Source organism: Lontra canadensis, unplaced genomic scaffold (genome assembly GCF_010015895.1).
Source record: "Lontra canadensis isolate GAN:19392208 unplaced genomic scaffold, GSC_riverotter_1.0 scaffold2, whole genome shotgun sequence".
Lineage (NCBI taxonomy): Eukaryota > Metazoa > Chordata > Mammalia > Carnivora > Mustelidae > Lontra > Lontra canadensis.
The window spans coordinates 15,310,156-15,330,146 of NW_022630996.1; the positions used below are offsets into that span (position 1 = coordinate 15,310,156).

The window sequence follows — 19,991 nt, forward strand, 5'->3', positions numbered from 1 at the left end:
GCAGCCCATTGCAAAGGCCCTGAGGAGGAGGAGGAGAGCTTGTTGAGTTTCAGGAAATGAAAGAAGACGACCATTGTGACTGGAAAGGCTGAGAGGAAGAATGTGGTACGAATCTGTCTTTGTAATAATAACTTGTCTCCCTGGCTGATGTGGGGGTTCAGAGTTACTACAAAAGGCTTAGAACAGTATTCAGCACATTTGAGTGCTAACAGGGATAGCTTTAGTATTTGTGACTAAGAAGGGTAAATAGCAATTTAAAAAATTGGAAAGGGACTTCACCAGCTTAGAAGTTAGTAAGAATGCCGTTTTGGGAACAAGTTATAGGTTAATAATCCCCTCGTTAATAATTTCTAACATCAGTATAATAAGGATCTAAGCAGGGGTGCCTGGGTAGCTCAGTCGTTTAAGCATCCAGCTCTCGATTTCCGTTTGGGTCATGATCTCAGGGTTGTGGGATCGAGCCCTGCATTGTGCTCCACGCTGGGGGTGGAGCCTGCTTGAGATTCTCTCTGTCCCTCTTCCTTTGCACACCCCCTTAAAAAAACAAAACAAAACAAAACTGAGCATATTAAAGTTAAAAGTCACTCATGTATATAACTCTTTAATATTTGAGAGATGTAATTTGTTCCGTATGTTAGTAGCCATGGCAGACTAAAATGATAGCTGTCCCCTCCTAAAGCTGCAGATACGGTTTTTACTAATAGCAAATAGTGAGCCTTTCCTTAATCTTGTATTTACTGTACTTTTTTTACATTGAGATACAGAGATTTAAGTGACCTGCTCAAGACCACATGGCAAGTAAATGATCAAGCTGAGGTTCACATTAATGAGTACACTCCTCCAACCACTAGAATCCTGAACTTGTATTCTTATGAAGTCTGTGTTCTTGGAAAAAAGCCCTCTTCTTTCGAGTTTCTAGGGAAACCCTGAAACCAAGTGGCAGAGAGGTGGCTTGGCCTTAGGACTTTAATGGTGTCCTGTCAGTCTCTAACATGGGACTCTACAGTCCTAGATTTCATCATCTCAATAGTGCAGATGTTGAATATTTTCTGTTAAGTGCTGTTATTGGTTCCTTTTTAACAGAGAAATTAATACTCCTGAACACATTGCGGTCAGGGATTAATCCCTTTCTGGCTTCCTTCAGCTAGCATATTTTGTGAGTCCCCTTACTTTGCCTTCCAGCCAGCATGTGCTTAGGTAGTGGCGTGCATGCTACCTGCCCAAGCCAAAGAGGGAGAAAGGTAAATTTGTAAGGGAAAACATTCAAATACAAATACTCGTCTTGATGTGTTTAAACATGTTGAGACAGTTCTGAGTTGAGGGACAGATTAATGATAGATACATTGGTTTCTTGTTTGCTTAGTTTAAGGCAGTGATTATTTCCTTGGGGGAAAAATACTGAAAAGAAAAAACTTGGTTATATACTGTATGTCTGTGTCTCAGCAGTGAATAATACTTACATGGTCATTAGGAGTGTGATCTCTGCATAGGAGTTTGACCAGCAGTGGTGCTGCACTTGTGTTCCATGGACAGGGAGAGGGAATGTGGGGGACGGTGAAAGTTCTGATACTCCATAATGAGAAAGTCAGTTGATAGCATTTGTAATGAGGAAATCAAATAGTATATAAATAAATAGATACATGGAAGGTAAGTACCATTTTATGTCTGAATTACTTCCTACAGGATCTCTTGTTTTAAGTAGTCGAGTAAACTGCAGCTTTTAGTAAATTTGGAGACCAGAATTATTTCATAAAATGTTAAATAGCTGTTGCTAAAATACTCTCTGTAAATCTGTATAAATCTTCATGAGTATTATTTTGTATCCTCTCATATAGCAAAAATAGTTTGGCATAAGGAGCTATTTAAAATATTAGGACTACCCAAGAAATTAATTTCACATCCTCTTTGGGGGCATAGATATAAAAGTGCAAATACTTTACGTATTTAGAGAGAGAGGTAAAATACAGTGCCTGTCGTTTAATCAGATGATGTCATGTCAGACTAAACTCCTCCCTTTTTTTCACCGTTCTCTGCCCAGGTTCTGGAGTAAACCTGTCTTATAGGTTAAGTGAGATTTAATTGGCTAGTCTTGTCTTTGAAATGGCTAATGAAAGGTACTTCATCTCTTAGTGCATTTTTGTTTATGAATCCTAAAGGGCCACCTTCACATGCAGGTGCTGTGTTAGAGAGGCAAGGAGGAGGGTCAGTGGAGTGGATCATTTTCCCTTGGGGCACCCAGCCAGGGCTGCAGTTGAATTGGTGAACAGTATAGAATGGTATAGATGCCAGTTGTAGTACTGTTTAAAGATGAACTTTGTTGGGGCACCTGGGTGGCTCAGTGGGTTAAGCCTCTGCCTTCAGCTCAGATCATGATCCCAGGGTCCTGGGATAGAGCCCCAAATCGGGCTCTCTGCTCAGCAGGGAGCCTGCTTCCTCCTCTCTCTCTGCCTGCCTCTCTGCCTACCTGTGATCTCTGACAAATAAATAAATAAAATCTTTAAAAAAAAAAAAAAAAGATGAACTTTGTTTCAGCATGAAAGCTTTAATACCAGTATTGGTGAGGGTGTTATGAAAACAGGTTGGCTTTTAAGATGGTGATTAGAAAGTAACTGAATGCAATCTTTTTGAAGGACATGTATTAGAATTAGGTATATATCCCTTTGACTTAGAAGTTCCACTTCTGGAAATTGCAAACAGAAACTTGAAAAAGTAGAGCAATAGGCATGTACCGGGGTGGTCGTTGTGAAGTTGCAATAGTGTGAAAAACCAAACAAATGGGTGCCTGGGTGGCTCAGTGGGTTAAGCCTCTGCCTTTGGCTCAGGTACTGATCTCAGGGTCCTGGGTTCGAGCCCTGCAATGGGCTCTCTGCTCATCGGGAAGCCTGCTTCCTCCTCTCTCTCTGCTTCTCTGCCTACTTGTGATCTCTGTCAAATAAATAAAATCTTTAAAACAAACAAAAAAAAAAAGGGACAGTGAACTACCAGTTCACTAATGGCTGCTTAAGTTTATGACTCTTTGATTAAGGGGCAGGGGGGGCGGTGCTTAGGTCTGTATGTACTGCTAAAGATGTCCTCCATGTGTTACTTGGAGAAAGGTGTTTACAGAACGCTTTATGCTTGCGTGTCTGTGTGTATTGTGATGTGAATGAGTGTGTGTGTGAGCACTTGTGTGCGTGGTAAGCTGGTGGCATCTGGGTGGTGAGACTGTAGAGTGAAGGGGTGGGAAGGCTGCTTTAGGCCCCACTCAACATTTTAAAAGACAGTTGAGGAAGAAAACCTAAAACTCTGTATTCACCAGCAGAGGTTATTAAGTCGTATCAAAAGGTGTTCTCCAAACAGCACTCTGCCCTGTGGTCGTGGCACCAGCCAACTGTTTGTCTCACTTGGTGGCATCTGAACCTGTCAGTCCTATTTGACCCTGTGGTACAAACATGAGAGAAGGAAACCTAATAGTTTTGTCACCTTTTCAGTGCCAAATTTTCTTACTATATATACACCCACTGTTCTGTGTATCTAGGTTTGTTTTCTCTGGTTTTGCTAAAAAAAAACAAAACAAACAAACAAAAAAACACCTTTTTTCTTTTCCACATTGTTTAATTATTCAGGAAGCACTCCTTGTGAGAAATGTGATTTTTCATTTCCTTCCTGTACCTCATAACAATACAGTCTTTATTTCTTACAGCTTATGTGTATTTAAACCTCAGACTTTCTACTTGAAATTATTAGGTTAGCTTCCCTATCACTGTGTATCACTTGCATACTTCCTAATTGTACCTGACAGCCTGTTTCTTACTGCGTGTTAATCGTTTCTAAGGGTCTTGAGCGAGCAGTCTTGCTGGCATGGTGAGAAAGCGTCCTCTTTCGGCGCGGTCACCTGTCACTTGTATGAAGCTTAGAACACTCCAGCCATGCTCGCTGTATCACACTGCACACCTAGTGTGCAGTCCCCTTTTCACCCCTCAGCTCTTGGCTTTCCAGGATTTTCTGCTTATCTAATCCTTTTGGGGTTATTTTCTTATGGTAGGGTGTTTAAAAGGTACTTTAAAAAAGTACTCCCCCTCCCCCCATTTTAACATTTCTTTTGCTTATTTTCACTATGGACTTTTCTGAAAAAACAAAACAACATTCCAGTTTCTTCTGAAAGTTGTCATCCAAGTTCCATACTAATTACTCATGAAGATGATAAATACAGCTTGTAATAGCTACTTGAACATATCAAAAGGGATATTTGCCTACTAACTACCCTTTCATAAAGTTGTTAGAATTTCAATCAAGAAGACATTGCTATTTTCCCTATTACATTAGATTACATTTTAATCGGCCCCCCCCCTTATTTTTTTGGCCCTTGTTAAACTTCCAACATGGGGCACATGGGTGGCTCAGTCAGTTAAGCATCTGCCTTAAGCTCAGGTCATGATTCCAGGGTCCTGGGATCAAGTCCCTCATTGGGTTCCCTGCTTGCCGGGGCCTGCTGCTCCCCCCGCCCCCATCTCTGGCAAGTAAATCAGTAAGATCTTTAAAAAATAAGGGAAAACTGGGTGGCTCAGTCGGTTAAGCTGCTGCCTTCAGCTCAGGTCATGATCCCAGCGTCCTGGGATCGAGTCCTGCATTGGGCTCCTTGCTAAGTGGGTAGCCTACTTCTCTCTCTGCCTCTGCCTGCCACTCTGCTTGCTTGTGTGCACTCTCTCTCTGTCTCTGTCCCTGACGAATAAATAAATAAAATCTTTTTTAAAAAATAATAAAAAAATAATAATACAAAATAGGGCACCTGGGTGGCTCAGACACTTGATGTCTGCTTTCGGCTCAGGTCATGATCCCGGGGTCCTGGGATCAAGTGCTGCATTGAGTTCTCTGCTCAGCAGGGGAGCCTGCTTCTCCCTCTCCCGCTGCTGCTTCCCATGCTTGTGTGTTCTCTCTCTCTATTTATTTAAAAAAAAAAATCAGTAAATAAAAAATAAACTCCAACACATAATTATTGCTGCTACCTCTATGACTCTTCCAAATGGGTAATAGAAACTAGGCTCAGTTGAATACAGACATAATCCATTTGTTTTGGAATGCAGCATTCTCGGCACTGGTAGACTGTGCTTTAACTTAGCCTTCTGTCCCCTTTATTTGTCTGTAGTTCTGCTTTATTTACTGTAAAATCATGACCGTGAACTTGAACCAGTTACTTAGTCCTTTGCACATGTATTGCTTTAAAAAGCCCGAGTCTGTGCTGCTCTCTTCCCCTTGCCTAATTTTTCTGAAATCAAGGTTAAGGTGTTAATATTTGGCATCTGCTATGCTTAATGAACATGAAGTAGTAAAGGAAACAGCAGATGTTGGTCCTTCATGTTCTGGAAAAAACTAGGGAATGAGGAGGTACTTTAGGACTGGAGCTTTAGAGCAGTGATTTGTAAGGGCACACTAATGGTTTGCATGTGCATGTGAGTTCTCTTTCTCCTTTCCTCTGCGTTAACAGGCATTTATATTTGAATTTTAAAGAATTTGCTTTAAAAAATTCTTGAGTTTATTGATGTTACAAAATTTCTGTGGGGAATTCTTAGTGTCTGGGGACACAAACTCATAATTAGACAGTATGGATAAGGAAAAGGAAAGAGAATCATCCAGGTTATGAACCAGGATCTCTCTGTAAGTAGCTCCATGACTTTTGAGATGACTATAAAAAGAAACGGATAACCACATATATAAGATCTCCTCTTGCTCATTTTCTGTGATCCATTGCTTTTCACTTTACCATAATCTTCATCTGTAGAATGGGTATCACTGCTTGTATTTATTTATTTTTACACAACACTTTGCAGTTGTAATATAATATATTACTTGGAGAGTGGCAAAGAAAATGCTTCCTTTAAAAATGTTACTGCTGGGGTGCATGGCTGGCTCAGTCAGCAAAGCATGAGACTGCTGATCCCAGGGTAATGAGCTCAAGCCCCATGTTGGGCATACAGCTTACTTTAAAAAAAAAAAATCCACTGCTTACTGTAAATGATTCACATATGCCTTGATTAGAATGTCTGTGGGTAGGGATTATTAAACTCTTTAACTTAACTGTATTCATTGAGTGATACTGCAATCTACATCTCAAGTGTTAGGGTGAAAACTGGTCTATGTTTAAAACAAAGGAAGTAAAGTTTTCAAAGATGATTAGAGAAGAACACTGGAAGCATGGATACCAGATACACTGCATAGATATTCCATAAAGCTGTATTAAATTTAGCTTACTGAGAAGCTGCTTCCTGATGCAGCTTGTCCTGAAACTGTGGATGGCACAGTAGAGAAGCATGCAGCCCAGAAGGGGAGAGAGGATATATTTTAAGTTTGTTTCCATTAGGATTTTGCAGAGGGCCACCAGACTGTTTGCAGACGGTATCATTTATGGGGAAATTATATGTTTCAAAGTTTATATGTCAGAGTTCTCAAGTTTCTCAAGTTCAGGTGCTGTTGTCATTCTTAAGGTTGTGATTCATTTGTTTTTATTCTCCAGCCTACTGTGATTAGGTAGTCTGCCTCCGGAATGACAGGGTTCTTTCTGTTTACTTCTCTGACATGTGGACAGTGGCTTCATCTGCCTCCATACTGAGAACAGGGGACCTGGAAGTTGTAATTAGGTACCACTATCTTTTAATATGTCCTACTTTAAAATTTTTTTCCCTTAAAGAAATTTTTTTTTAATTTTTATTTTATTTTATTTTATTTTTTTAGAGAGTTGGGGAGGAGCAGAGGGAAAGGAATAGGCAGACTCTTCAGTGGGCCCCACAACCAGCACGGAGCCTAGTGCAGGACTCAGTCTCATGACTGAGATCATGACCTGAGCTGAAGTCAAGAGTTGGATGCTTAATGGGTGCCTGGGTGGCTCAGTGGGTTAAGCCTCTGCCTTTGGCTCAGGTCATGATCTCAGGGTCCTGGGATCGAGTCCCGCATCGGGCTCGCTACTTGGCAGGGAGCCTGCTTCCTCCTCTCTCTCTCTCTTCCTGCCTCTCTGCCTACTTGTGATCTCTCTATGTCAAATGAACAAAAATCTTTTTTTAAAAAAAAGTGGGTGCTTAACCTACTGAGCTACCCACATGCACCCCCCCCAAACCAACTTTTTAAACAGTTTTCCAGATCATTTGTTTAGGTTTTCATTGTGAACTTGATGTTTCTGGGGTGTCTTTGGTCTTGGGAATCTTTCAAGTATTTTTTCTCTGCAGTTCAAAGCTATACTTTAAGTCTGTAGATTTTAAACTAGTTCCTTGACAGTATCACCTTCCATAGAAGCAGTGTAGTTGGATATATACAGCCTTCTGATTAAAAAAAAATAAGACAACACGATAAGTACTAGAAATTCAAGTGAATTTTATTAGGAAATTTTTCAACTGTACACAAAGATAGTTTTTTTTTTTTTAAGATTTTATTTATTTATTTGACAGAGATCACAAGTAGGCAGAGAGGCAGGCAGTTGGGGGCGGGGGAACAGGCTCCCTGCTGAGCAGATAGCCCAATGGGGGCTCTATCCCAGGACCCCAGGATCATGACCTGAGTTGAAGGCAGAGGCTCAACCCACTGAGCCACCCAGGCACCCCTGCAAAGATAGTTTAATGAATCTTTATCACTTAAAACTTTGTAGTTATCAGGACTTTGCCACACACCTTTTCTTCTCTGAAGTACTTTAGGGCAAATCCCAGATGTCATTAGTTAACAACTACATACATCAGTTGACCCCTCTTAAAAATAACAATGATTATGTAAATAGCCATAACGTCATTATCATCCATAAGATTATAAGGGGTTCTTTGGGTAGATGGCTTGTTTTTAACGTAGTGTTTTTTAACCTTTGAATCAAGCTATAACATCATGAAAAGCTTTTTATTTTTCTTAAGGTTTTGTTTTTGTTTTTTTTTAAATCTTAACTTACTTGACAGAACACAAGCAGGGGGAGGGGCAGAGGGAGAGAATCCCCAGGCAGACTCCCGACTGAGTGGACCGAGCAGGACTCGACCTCACAACCTGCGAGATCATGACCCGAGCCAAAACCAAGAGTTGGATGCGTAACCAAGTGAGCCCCCCGGGTGTCCCCACAGATAACATTTTAAAGGATGGTAGCCCAGTGACAGCTCTTAAATCTAGCTAAATAACAACAACTGTGCAGGGGGCACCTGGCACCTGGCTGGCTCAGTTGATGGAGCATGGGACTCTTAATCTTGGCATCATGAGTTTTAGCCCCATGTTAGGTGTAGAGATGATTTAAAAAAATAATAAACTTAAAGAAAAGGAAAAGAAACTGCCAATGCCCTCAGCATACAGTATGGGAAGTTTCTATTTCAGAAAATAAACATATGCCCTGTTAGTTCCTCATGGTATCATTGTATTTTGTGATGCTGTACCGTAACCATTATTCATAATAACAACATCAAGAAAGGTAGGGGTGTGTGTGTGTGTGTGTGTGTGTGTGTGTGTGTCGGGGGTGGAGGGGAGTCTCAAATACGTAGAAGAAAACTGTTTTTGTTTTTTTTTTTTAAGATTTATTTATTTGACAGAGATCACAAGTAGAGAGGCAGGCAGAAAGAGAGGGGAGGACGCAGACTCCCCGCTGAGCAGAGAGCCCGACGTGGGGCTCGATCCCAGGACCCTGGGATCATGACCCGAGCCGAAGGCAGAGGCCTAACCCACTGAGCCACCCAGGCACCCTAAGAAAACAGATATTAAAAGAGATATTAAATAATTGTTGCTTAAGTAAATTTTAGTCCTGTGGAAACTAATTTTAGTTAGCTTTGTGTATTTTTACATGTAAAAAAAATTTGAATTTTTTTTTGTGTCAGATTCTGGGCCAGGTACCTTTCTTTGTAGGTGTTTGAGCTTCAGCATCCCTGTGAATGAGGTAGTCCTCTCTCCCCAGCCCCCTCCCCTTGCCTAGAGATTGGGAAACAAGCTGAGAGTTAAGTGATTTGCGAGGTGACTCCTTTTAAATCACCAGGTTTCCAGCTGCTTATAGTATATGGCCACTTGGCTTATCCATTTATACTTTAAATGGTTTCTGTGTTCAGAACCGAACTTAGCATCTTCCATAAAAAACTTGTTCCTTCTGTCCTGTGCTCCACTTCGCTGTTAATAGTATCACCTTCCCTGACAAAGCTGAAACTGTACTTAGATCTCAGACTGGCAGTTCCAGGCTGTGCCTGTCTGGCAACTTCATTCATGTGTTCATTTAATGTAGTTAATTGAGTGCCTACTGTGTGTTGAGTACTATTCTAAGCTCCAGGAACACAGCAAAGAACAATCCTTGCCTTTAGAAGCTTGCATTGTAGTAGTGGGAGACCAGTGATAAAGTAAAATACATAGTATATTAGTCCGTGACAATGTAGCAGTATGTGGTTATAAGTAGGAATGTCCCAGAAGGCTTTGCTGAGAGAGACCTTGGAACATGTACTCTGTTTGCATTTAGAAATTAAGATACTGGCTTAGAAATCTAGTTCTTTGGTTTCGCATGAAAATGAGATATTCAGGGCGCCTGGGTGGCTCAGTGGGTTAAAGCCTCTGCCTTCAGCTCAGGTCATGGTCCCAGGGTCCTGGGATCGATCCCCACATCGGGCTCTCTGCTCAGCAGGGAGCCTGCTTCCTCCTCTCTCACTCTGCCTGCCTCTCTGCCTACTTGTGATCTCTATCTGTCAAATAAGTAAATAAAATCTTTAAAAAAAAAAAAGAAAATGAGATATTATCTAGAAAAAATGAGATATTATCTAGATAATATCTAGAAACACTGGAGATGTCTTTTTAAAATTTTTTTTTAAGATTTTTTTTTTTTAATTTGTCAGGGTGCATGAAAGAAGAGAGTACAGCAGAGGAAGCGACAGAGGGAGAAGCAGGCTTTCTGCTGAGCAGGGAGCCTCATGTCAGACTTGATCCTGGGGCCTTGGGATCATGACCTGAGCCAAAGGCAGATGCTTAACGGACTGAGCCACCCAGGCATCCCTAGCAACACTGGAGCTTTCTGCTAGCTGTTCTGTATCTAGTCAGTTGTAAGCCTCTGAAGTCTCTGATCTCTCCTATCATTCCAAGGCACTAGTTGAGGCCCCGAATGGTGTTTTTTTTTTTTTTTTTTTTTAAGATTTTATTCATTTATTTGTCAGCACAAGCAGGGGGAGCAGCATGCAAAGGGAGAAACAGACTCCGTGCCCAGCTGATAGCCCAGTGCAGGAGTCAGTTTCAGGACCCTGGGACCATGACCTGAGCTGAAGGCATATGCTTTACCAGCTGAGCCACCGAGGCACCTCTGGCCTTGAAGGTTTCTTTTCTGCTCTATTTGCTTTAACTGTTTAATCACACCTTCAGCTGTTCTGCACACCATGGCTCAGTTACCTTTGTGTAAAGGTTTTGTTTTGTTTTGTTTTTTCTTTTTTTTCTTTGTGCTGTCACATTTCACTAAAGGGTTAACTATAAAAATTCTCCAAAAAGCTCACTCTAACCTCAGGTAAGAGTAGACCTTTTTCTACCCACACTTTAATGCATTTTATAAAATATTTGGTATCTCTATAAGCTGTTTATAAAAATAGATTAATTCAGGCTTGGGGTGAGTTTGTTCTGATTCACAATGTTACATTCCTTCCCTTAAAAGTCACAACTTAGCATAGAAGACTTGTTCTTTTAGGAAGTAGAAACTTTGTTGGGTGCTGTTAACTTTTTATAAAATTGGCAATCAGAGCCACACTTTACAGATCAAATGGGTGAGCAGGGGCCACACATAAGAGCATGTGTGTGCTGAACCCCTAGTAAAGTGACCCTTGGTGCATGAGCACAAAAAGAGCCCCAAGGAAGCCCACAGGTGTTTCCCTAGAGCATGTGGCCCCAACACCAATCAGAAATGAGGGGCTCTACCTCTGCTTTGCTGCACTACACTTCCCACTGCTCGGAGAGCCCCTGCCCTTACAGGGAAGAAGGTTTACACTCTGTTGACTGAACACACGGGCAACTCCTGCTCTGACGGGGGACACCAAAGAGCACTAAAAGTTTTATGCTAAGTTGTGTGGTGCCCACTGTAAGTTGATGTGTGCTGTGTGTGCTGTGCCTAGAAATAACCAGCTAGTTCACCAGATAAAATCCATGCTTTGGGGTGGTTGGTAATCTGGTCTTTGACCTGTTTTCTAACACTCCCCAGGGTCCACTCATCAAAATAAAAATGTCCTCCTTATTTTGTGGACATAACCCTGTGTTTTTTTGGTTTTGTTTTAAATGTGTCTCCCATCTCTACACATCCAAATCCCATATCCCATGCTGGGTTTTTTTTGTTTGTTTGTTTGTTTGTTTTTTTAAGATTTTATTTATTTATTTGAGAGGGAGAGCATGAATGGAGAGAGGGAGAAGGAGACTCCCTGCTAAGTAGGGAAGCCAATGTGGGGCTCAGTCTCGGGAACCTGAGATCATGACCTGAGCCAAAGGCAGACACTTAACCCACTAAGCCACCCAGGCAGCCCTCCTGTGCTGTTCGAGGCCTGTGTAAATCCACCTCTCTCTCTATACCCACAAACTGAAAGAAATCTATTCCCTAGTAGCAAACTGCTTTTGCATTTACTCTTTAATGTACGGATCTCATGTTCTCTTGCTAAACTTGAAGCTTCTTAGAGGCCGGCTCATTTAAGAGTAGTTTTTCTTTGGGCGCCTGGGTGGCTCAGTTGGTTAAGCAACTGCCTTCGGCACAGGTCATGGTCCTGGAGTCTCAGGATTGAGTCCCACATCAGGCTCTGTGCTGGGTCGGGGGGGAGGAGGAGGGGGTGGGGGCGAGTCTGCTTCTCCCTCTGACCCTCCCCCTTCTCATGCTCTCTCTTGCTCTCTCTCAAATAAATAAATAAAAATCTTTTTAAAAAGAGTAGTTTTTGTTTGCCTTATGGCTCTTGTGTGTGGGTGTTTATAGAATATTTAGTAAACCAACTTTTAATAGGATAAAGACTGTGATCCTTTGTGGACTTAAGAGATGCTAACACTGCATTCTCTGTAGCTCAGCTTAACAGATTTCTATCACTTCATGTGGAAAGCTTAAAATATTTTTTCAGGGATTAGGTAATAAAATTGCTTGACTTTAGGAGATACTGACACGTGTATGTTGTTGTGCTGATTGCTCTCAACACTGTATTACTGCTGCCCAGAATGAGATGAATGATAAAAATATGCTTTTATTTTTTATTTCATCACTGGTAGAAGGATTTTTCCTTCCCTCTTATTGTCTTGCATCCTTTTCCCCATGATTATTTTCTCGATGGCTTTTATTTCTGCTGCTTTCATTATTTGTCTTTGGTATAAAAGTCTTCCCTTCAACTAATGTAAAGAATACAAACCTTTCAAAACTTTTTTTTTTTTTTTAATTTAAACTTAAATGTCACCCAGGAGCTTCTGTTACTGTACATGACTGGTTTTTTTGTGTGTTTTTTGTTGTTGTTTTAACAGATGTACTTTTGTTTAAATTATAATTATTGGGGTGCCTGGGTGACTCAGTTGGGTGTCCAAGTCTTGAGTTTGGCTCAGGTCATGATCTCATGGGTTGTGGGTCAAGCCTTTCGTGGGGTTCCACACTCAGTGGGAGTGTGCCTGAGATTCTCTCCCTCTGCTCCCCCCATGTGTATGCCTATTTTCTCTAAATCTATAAAAAAGAGCTACATCATCTTAGTTCTACACTGTTAGGCTTGTTAAATGTTGAAGTTCCAATAACTGACTACATTCTTAATTTTTTTTTTTTTTTTAGAACTTCAGTGGAAAATATCAAACATAAAGGAACAGTGTGATAAACCCCCAGGCACCCATCATTCACATTCAGTTAATTCCCACCTCAGGGCTTACACCATTTCTTCTTACACCATTTCTTTCTTCTAACTCTTGAGGCAAATTGTAGACATCATATAGTTTAATTAGTAAGTATTTCAGTGTATGTCTTCAAAGGAGAAGTATTCCTTGTAAACATAACCCCAGGGGCCCCTGGGTGGCTCAGTCATTAATCATCCACCTTCAGTTCAGGCCATGATCCCGGATTCCTGGGATCGAGCCCCACACATTGGCTCCCTCCTTGACGGGAAGCCTGCTTCTCCCTCTCCCACTCCCCTTGCTTGTGTTCCTGCTCTTGCTGCATCTCTGTCAAATCTTTAGGATTTGATTTGATAAAAGGATTTGATTTGATAAGATTTGATAAAATCTTCAGGGAAAAAAAAAACCAACATAACCCCAAAAGTATTATTTTCATGATATTTTGCACATCCATGGGTTTATAGACATGCCACGTTCTTATCAAGAATACTAGGTATTGAGTAAAGGTTTGCAAGTTTCTTCAATGTTTGTAGTATGATTCATCTCAAGGAGGGTTGGAAACAGACTGGTCTGAACACAGAGAAAGCCACAGAGATTGCATCTACCTTCTGCACAGAAGCGCATTCTTCTCCCCATTCCCTTACTTCCATGGACACAGCTCAGGGAGGCCACCCTCATTTATTTTATAAGCTCATTATCAGTCAACTTAGGACTAACAATGCTGTCTGATTCGTAGGTCTTTGACCTGTTAACGTCAATCCTGTGGCACAGGCTTTTAGCCCTTGGCGCTCTTTCTGGAAAATTCCAGAACTATATAAAAGCCATTTCTTTAAAATCCCGATAGACACGTTTTGCCAAGAATGTCAGTTATCTCTTGACAGTTTGGCATTAACCTTTAAATATTAGATTGTGTAATCATAATGCCATTCAGGGAAAATAAGGTGGTGGGTGGCTGGCATTTTAAAAGTGAAACGAGCTTGGGTTCCCATGAATGTTAATCATTATTATACTGAAAATGCTGAGAGTCCTGAAGAGTGAAATGCTAAGTAAGTAAAAAGCAGTATTTTGCGAATAACTTAGATCATAGGTGAGTAAAACGTGGCTTTATGGGTTTATTTAACATACGTTTACCGGAACAGTATCTGAGGGCTATTTTCTGTGCTCAAGCTTTGTAACAGAGAGAGTAATCAAGAAACCTTCTAGTGTGTTCCCGCCAGTCTACTAGCCTGACCAGCACGTCTCAGAAATAGATAATTATTTTTGTCATTGTAACCTGCCTTCTCATTTGCCTTCCTTGCCCTTGACTTTGCAACAGAGAGGAGAAAGAAACCCGTGGCCTCTCCCATAAATACACATGGTAACAGTAGTCAAGTAATTCCATATTTTTTTGTGGGCAAGTCATTCATTCGTGGTGATGAAATGGCTTATTTTTAATGCAGTTTTCTTTCAACTAAACTTAAATTCTTTGTTTCCATTTGACTCAGTGGTCTGTACCATTCTAAGGCAGTATAAATTTAGCACAGCTTTTTCATTTTACCAACTTGGTAGGAGTTTTAAAGGTTTCATTCAGTTTAGTTTTAGTTTTTCAAACAAAATGGACTATAAGAACTCTTCAGTTTACAGTATAATGTGTAATTAAAGACAGACCCAGTATATCTGACAGGAGGGTTGTACCAGGGATCATGGGAAAGGGGAGGTTTGGAGCATTACCTCTAATCTCATTTTAACATGACCGTTGGGAAAGGAGAATTTCTTTGGAAAGTAGATAAAAGCATGGACTGACTCTCAGATCACAAAATGGAAGAAGCCAAGATTTATTGCATACATGTCAAGGATAGAAATATCTTAAGTTTTCTGGAAAAGACATCCATGTGAATAACTCATAACTTTAAATGATTAATTAAGAGTAATTACTGTCCACCAATGCTATTTATAGCAGATTGGTTCTGACTAATGAGGAATATTGCTTCTATAGATTTTTAGGTTATAGAATTAGTTTATGACTTCTTTTGTTAAACTCTCTGAATCCTCTACCTTACTCTGTTCTTTTCATTTTCCTTGTGAATTTATTTGGTTTTGTTTAATGACGGGGATATCTTTACCTGTATTACTTTATTCAGTTGCCTATTTCTGGATATCTCAAGTTGAGCAGAAACGTACATTAGAGGAGCTCTGGGTGTGGAGAGGGCACCAGTAAACACTAGTGGATATAGTGGCAGCCTGTTGTATAAAATCGCTTAATGACCCATTTAATCAGTTCCTTTTGATAAATATTTAATTTCCATTTTTAAATTTCACATATTCCAATAAACATATTTGCACATTTCAGATACACTTTCTTTTTAGTGAACTTTTTGTTAAACAGTAGCATATACATGAAAAGTCCACAAATCTTTGTAGCTCAGTGATAAGTGGAACAATAAATGTTTAATCAGCACCTGAGAAGTTCCCCTCGAACCAATTGAAATGTTCGCTGTCCCCACTAGGGTGACTACTATCCTAATTCCTAACACCATTGATTCATTTAGCCTGTTCGAAATGTGTAGCGAAAGAATCACATCGCATGTGCTCTTTGGTATCTGGTTTCTTTCACTGTAATATCTGGGAGACTCATACACTCAAATGATTGCAATTCATTTTTTATTGCTGTGCAGTATTCTGCTGGGTGACAACCATAGTTTATCCTTTTTATTGACAAGCCTTTGGGTTGTAACCTAAATTTTGGATATTATAAATAGTGCTGTGAGCATTCTGAAACCTCTGTGTTGGTGGTCATCGCTATAAGGCTCTCTAGTGGGAGTAGTGTTCTTGGGCGTAGGGTACATGTATGTGTACTTTCCACGCCCACAGTTTTCCAAAGTGGTTGAAACTGTATCACGCTCCCACCAGCAGTGTCTGGTTATTTTTTTAAAAATAAACTTCATAAAAGTGAAATTTGAATAAAAGAATAAATTTATTTTGAGTTTTGGAACACAGTGCTAAATTTATCCTCAGGAATGTGAATTTATACTCCACTGAACACTAGGTTTTCATCAGCCCTTTCATTTTCTTTCTTTTTTTTTTTTAGCCCTTTCATTTTCTTTCTTTTTTTTTTTTTTTTAGCCCTTTCATTTTTATAGTGAAAAATGTCTTATTTTTAAACTAATGAGTTGAACTTTTTTTAAAACTTAATTTTGCTCATTCAGTTTTCTTGGCTGTCCTGGTCTTTTCTCTGTCAAGGTGTTTCTAATTTTTCTTTTTTTCTTTTCCTTCTTTTTCTTCCCCCAAGGGAGCGGGTGGGGGAGGAGCAGAGCAGGGAGAGAAAGAGAACCAGGGAGAAGGGGAAGAGAGATAAAGAGAGAGAGAGTCTTAAACAGGTTCCATGCCCAGACTCTGAGCCCGTGGGCTTCCATCTCACAATCCTGAGATCATGACCTGCGCTGAGATCAGGAGTCAGACACTTAACTGACTGAACCACCCAGGTGCCCCTTTAATTTTTCTAACTGCTTTGTAATAACCTTTTATATTGTAATCTACATTTTTTGGTCATATGCTATAATTTTTTTCTTCCTAGTTTTCATCTTGTCGTTTACAGTATAAAAGTTTTAAATGTTCGTGTGCGCTTATATCTGCTAATCTTTTTCTCTCTGGTTTCTGACTTTGGTGTTACTCTTAGGGAAGCCTTTTCACCCCAAGATGATTTCTAAAAAGTCTGTTTCTTCAAGGGTTTTATTGTTTATATTTAATTTTGTCTATTGTAACTAGATTTAACTTGTAACTCGAGGTGCTTTTTTGTTTGTTTTAAAACAAATTTTAACCTATTAATACTTTGGAATATTTTGCCGTGTCAGAGGGTGAGTGGTCAAGAAGAGTTTTGTACACCAAAGCATTCATGTTTGTGTCATTTGACCAAGTGAGAAATGAAGTGTATTTTCCAGGGCGGATACTATTTGAGTCCTTTCAGTGTGCATGCTGTTAAAACAGTTTTCATTTAGAAAAGAATGAGATCAAATTAGTATAGACTAAATTGTCCTATTAATTATCTCTAGTGGGGATTGTTCAAGACTTTTGAGGAAGGACTTTGCCAAAAGTACACTTAGCCCCTCTGTTCTTTGGCCTGTAGGACAGAGGATAGGAGAGCCAAATATGTAATTTCATATCTTTAAAAATACTGTTTTTCTCTGTGTAAGAGAACATTTTAAAATTTCTTTGGGTTCTTTGTCTTTGGTATAATAATTCTTGTAATTAAAATGTGATTTGCACGGCTGTGGAGAACCCTGAGGCCAGCTTATCTTTATTGGGTTGTTTGGGGTTTTCTTGTTCAGTTACATTGTGACATTCGAGGTCCCCTTTTTCGTGGTTGTTTGGGGTTTTCTTGTTTAATTTCATTGTGAGGGTCCCCCCAAAGTTCAGTACCTAAAATCCCCGAGTTAATATTTGTTTAGACCACAAAGAAGAAATAGAAAACAACAGGTCGATATTAGACAAGTAGCCACCTTCTGTACTGATGTGGGTTGGTTTGGTTTTTACAGTTGAATCTTAGTACCTTAAACATCTAAGAGTCTCAGGGGCAGATAAGTTTCTGAGGAAGAGAACACACAAGTACTCCTGTGATTGGAGCCCCAGAACATCCCAGAAGCTAGAGGCCGACCTAAGCTGGAGAGAGGTTTGGAAGGGGAGGGAAAAGGTAGGTGAAATAAATACTAGAGATAAGATTTATTGATTGATTTTGCTGCTGTTTTGCATTTAATAGTACCTGTAGGAAGGTGACATCACAATTATTTGATTATTCTCGAAGCCAGGGGGAAAATGGGTGGGGACTTTGCTTAAGTAAATCCATAACTTCAGGAACATAGCATTTCGAGTTTAGGAGAATTGGTAATTTGCTAAGTTTTTTAATTTGACCAAAGGGAATGAATAATGGAGTTTATGTTAAAGGTTCACTAGGGGTAGATTAGCAAGGAGAGACTACAGAGGGGAGAAAAACTAAAACTAAGTGCCTATTTTTCATTTATATTATCTACAAAATGCAGTTTCCATGTTTTACATACTTAACCCATTTGATCCTCACAGAAATCCTATGAAGTGGTTTTTCCTGATTGACAAAGATAGCAAAGGCTTGGGGAGTGAGCTTACATTATGTTGTGCAGGCCCACAGACCCAGTACGTGGCTCTCCTGGGATTTGAACACCTGTCTCTGAATCTGAAGTTTATTCGCATTCTTTTCATAAGAGTATATATTGCCTTCTACATGACCAGAACGACTATGTATATTTCATATTTTACCAGTTTCCAAAAAAATGTTGGTAACACTTTACATAGCATATCTTGGGGATATCATCTTTAGTTCTTCCAGGTAATACAAAGCCTGTGTACTTTCCTTTACTTTTCACCTTAGCATTGAGAGTAAGCATGAGGTTACGATCCTGGGAGGACTCAATGAATTTGTAGTGAAGTTTTATGGACCACAGGGAAGTAAGTACATGTGTTCATATATGTGTTCTTCTTTTTCAGTTTTTCTTTTTCTCTACTCCTTAGTAGGTAATGAGAATATCAGTGGAGGTATGTGTAGTATTTGAACAGTAAATTTAATGAAACTCTAGAACCAGTCAGGAAATTTTGCTTTTACCATAATTACTTTATATGACAGTTTAGAACAGATTTTTGTTTTTTCATGGATGGTTTTGGGGAAATGTTTTTTCTGTTTTTTGTTTTTGATGGGGGGTGGGTCAACAGGGCAGATTGAAATAGGAAGCTGTTACTTATGAACTAAGTGTTTAATACTTTAAAAATCGGGTAAATGTAGGAGAGAAACGAATCTTATTTTCTAACTCTACATCTTTTAAAGAAAAGTTATTTTAATCTGAACATAGAATACCAGCTGATTAATTAATGTGGAATTAATTAATCTGCAAGATTTTCAAAAGGAATTAATCTGTAAGATTTTCAAAATATGCTAGGGTTTAATGTTTCACTTAAACTTAGGTTTATTTTTTAATGTGGAGACACAGTTCTAATGTTCAACATTTTTACTTTTATTTCAGCACCATATGAAGGCGGAGTATGGAAAGTTAGAGTGGATCTTCCTGATAAATACCCTTTCAAATCTCCATCTATAGGTATGTAACTACTCAGTTTTTCTCATTAGAGAGTTTTGAAAGCACAGAGAAAAGGAAAAAAAAGAAAAACCGGCATTTTGTGAGAGATAATTCCAGAAATGGTTACTTCACCAAAGCCTAAAAACGAGAAATTCCGTTAATCAGGGACTTTTTGTGGGACTTCACAGTGTGATAGATGATTAAATATACCTTTGCCTGATTGTAATGATTATAACTAAATTTTTCTGTCAGTGTCAGATGAAACTGTCTTAAGGCCCAGTGTCTATTCAGGCTAAGCAGTAAAATAATAAACATACCTTAAATCTCATTTTAATTGCTCAGTGGTTGGAATTAATGTTAGTGTTTATTCTAATTCTGTCATCAAGAATCCTCTCTAGAGCCGCCTCTGCTTTTGTTCACTGCAGCTGTGGGCACCTAGCAGTGAACTCCCCCTTTCCTGCTCTCTCTGCTCCTCATCTTTTTAGCCCCCTGAACAGCCGAAGAAAGTAGAGTAGGAGCCTCAGTGGGATTGTATAAAGAGGTACTTTTTTTTCCTCCTTCATCTTCTCTCTGCCCTAATTGGCGATACTACTATAACCCGTCCCCCCACCCCCATTAAGGCACTTAGTGACAATGTAGGTCTGTTAGCATCAGACGCTATAGAGGTACAGCTGATTGAAGGTTGACCCCCCCCCCTTTTTTTTTTTTAAGGTTTTGAGATTGTGGAATGGTAGTAACCCAGCGAATTTAAGTCAGCTTTTAAAATTTTTACTTAAAGATGAGTTTGAAATACTATAAAATACTGACCAATTTTAAGAAAGAAGAAAAAATAAAATTGGAATATATTCATTCTCAGTCACACTGGACCTCATGTTCAGAATTGCCAGGGTTGGTATGTCTTGCTACTGCCGTGGGCTTATCTTTGGAACTCATGCCAGTCCTCTTGGACTTTAGACACCACACACCCCACTCACCTTCCAACAAAAACACTTTCTGTTTTGTTTGTTTTGGTTTGGTTTTTTAAGGAGGTGGACCAAAGTCACCCTCAGCTTTACGTTTTGATTCTGGGCCTCCACATTTCTGTCTAAGATAAGTAATGGGGAAAAGGTAGGATCATCGTAGGCTAATTCTTAGTCAAAATGT

The 19,991-nt window shown here is 39.7% G+C and overlaps 1 protein-coding gene across 2 annotated transcripts in view; it reads left to right on the forward strand.

Moving 5' to 3' along the window:
• The window catches only part of UBE2H (ubiquitin conjugating enzyme E2 H), a 103,298-nt gene that overhangs the window by 44,523 nt on the left and 38,784 nt on the right, over positions 1-19,991 (forward strand). For both annotated transcript variants that reach the window (XM_032869283.1, XM_032869273.1), the window contains exons 2-3: positions 18,149-18,225; positions 18,795-18,869. In XM_032869283.1, the coding sequence (XP_032725174.1) occupies positions 18,149-18,225; positions 18,795-18,869 (152 nt within the window). The remainder of the gene's footprint in view (positions 1-18,148; positions 18,226-18,794; positions 18,870-19,991) is intronic.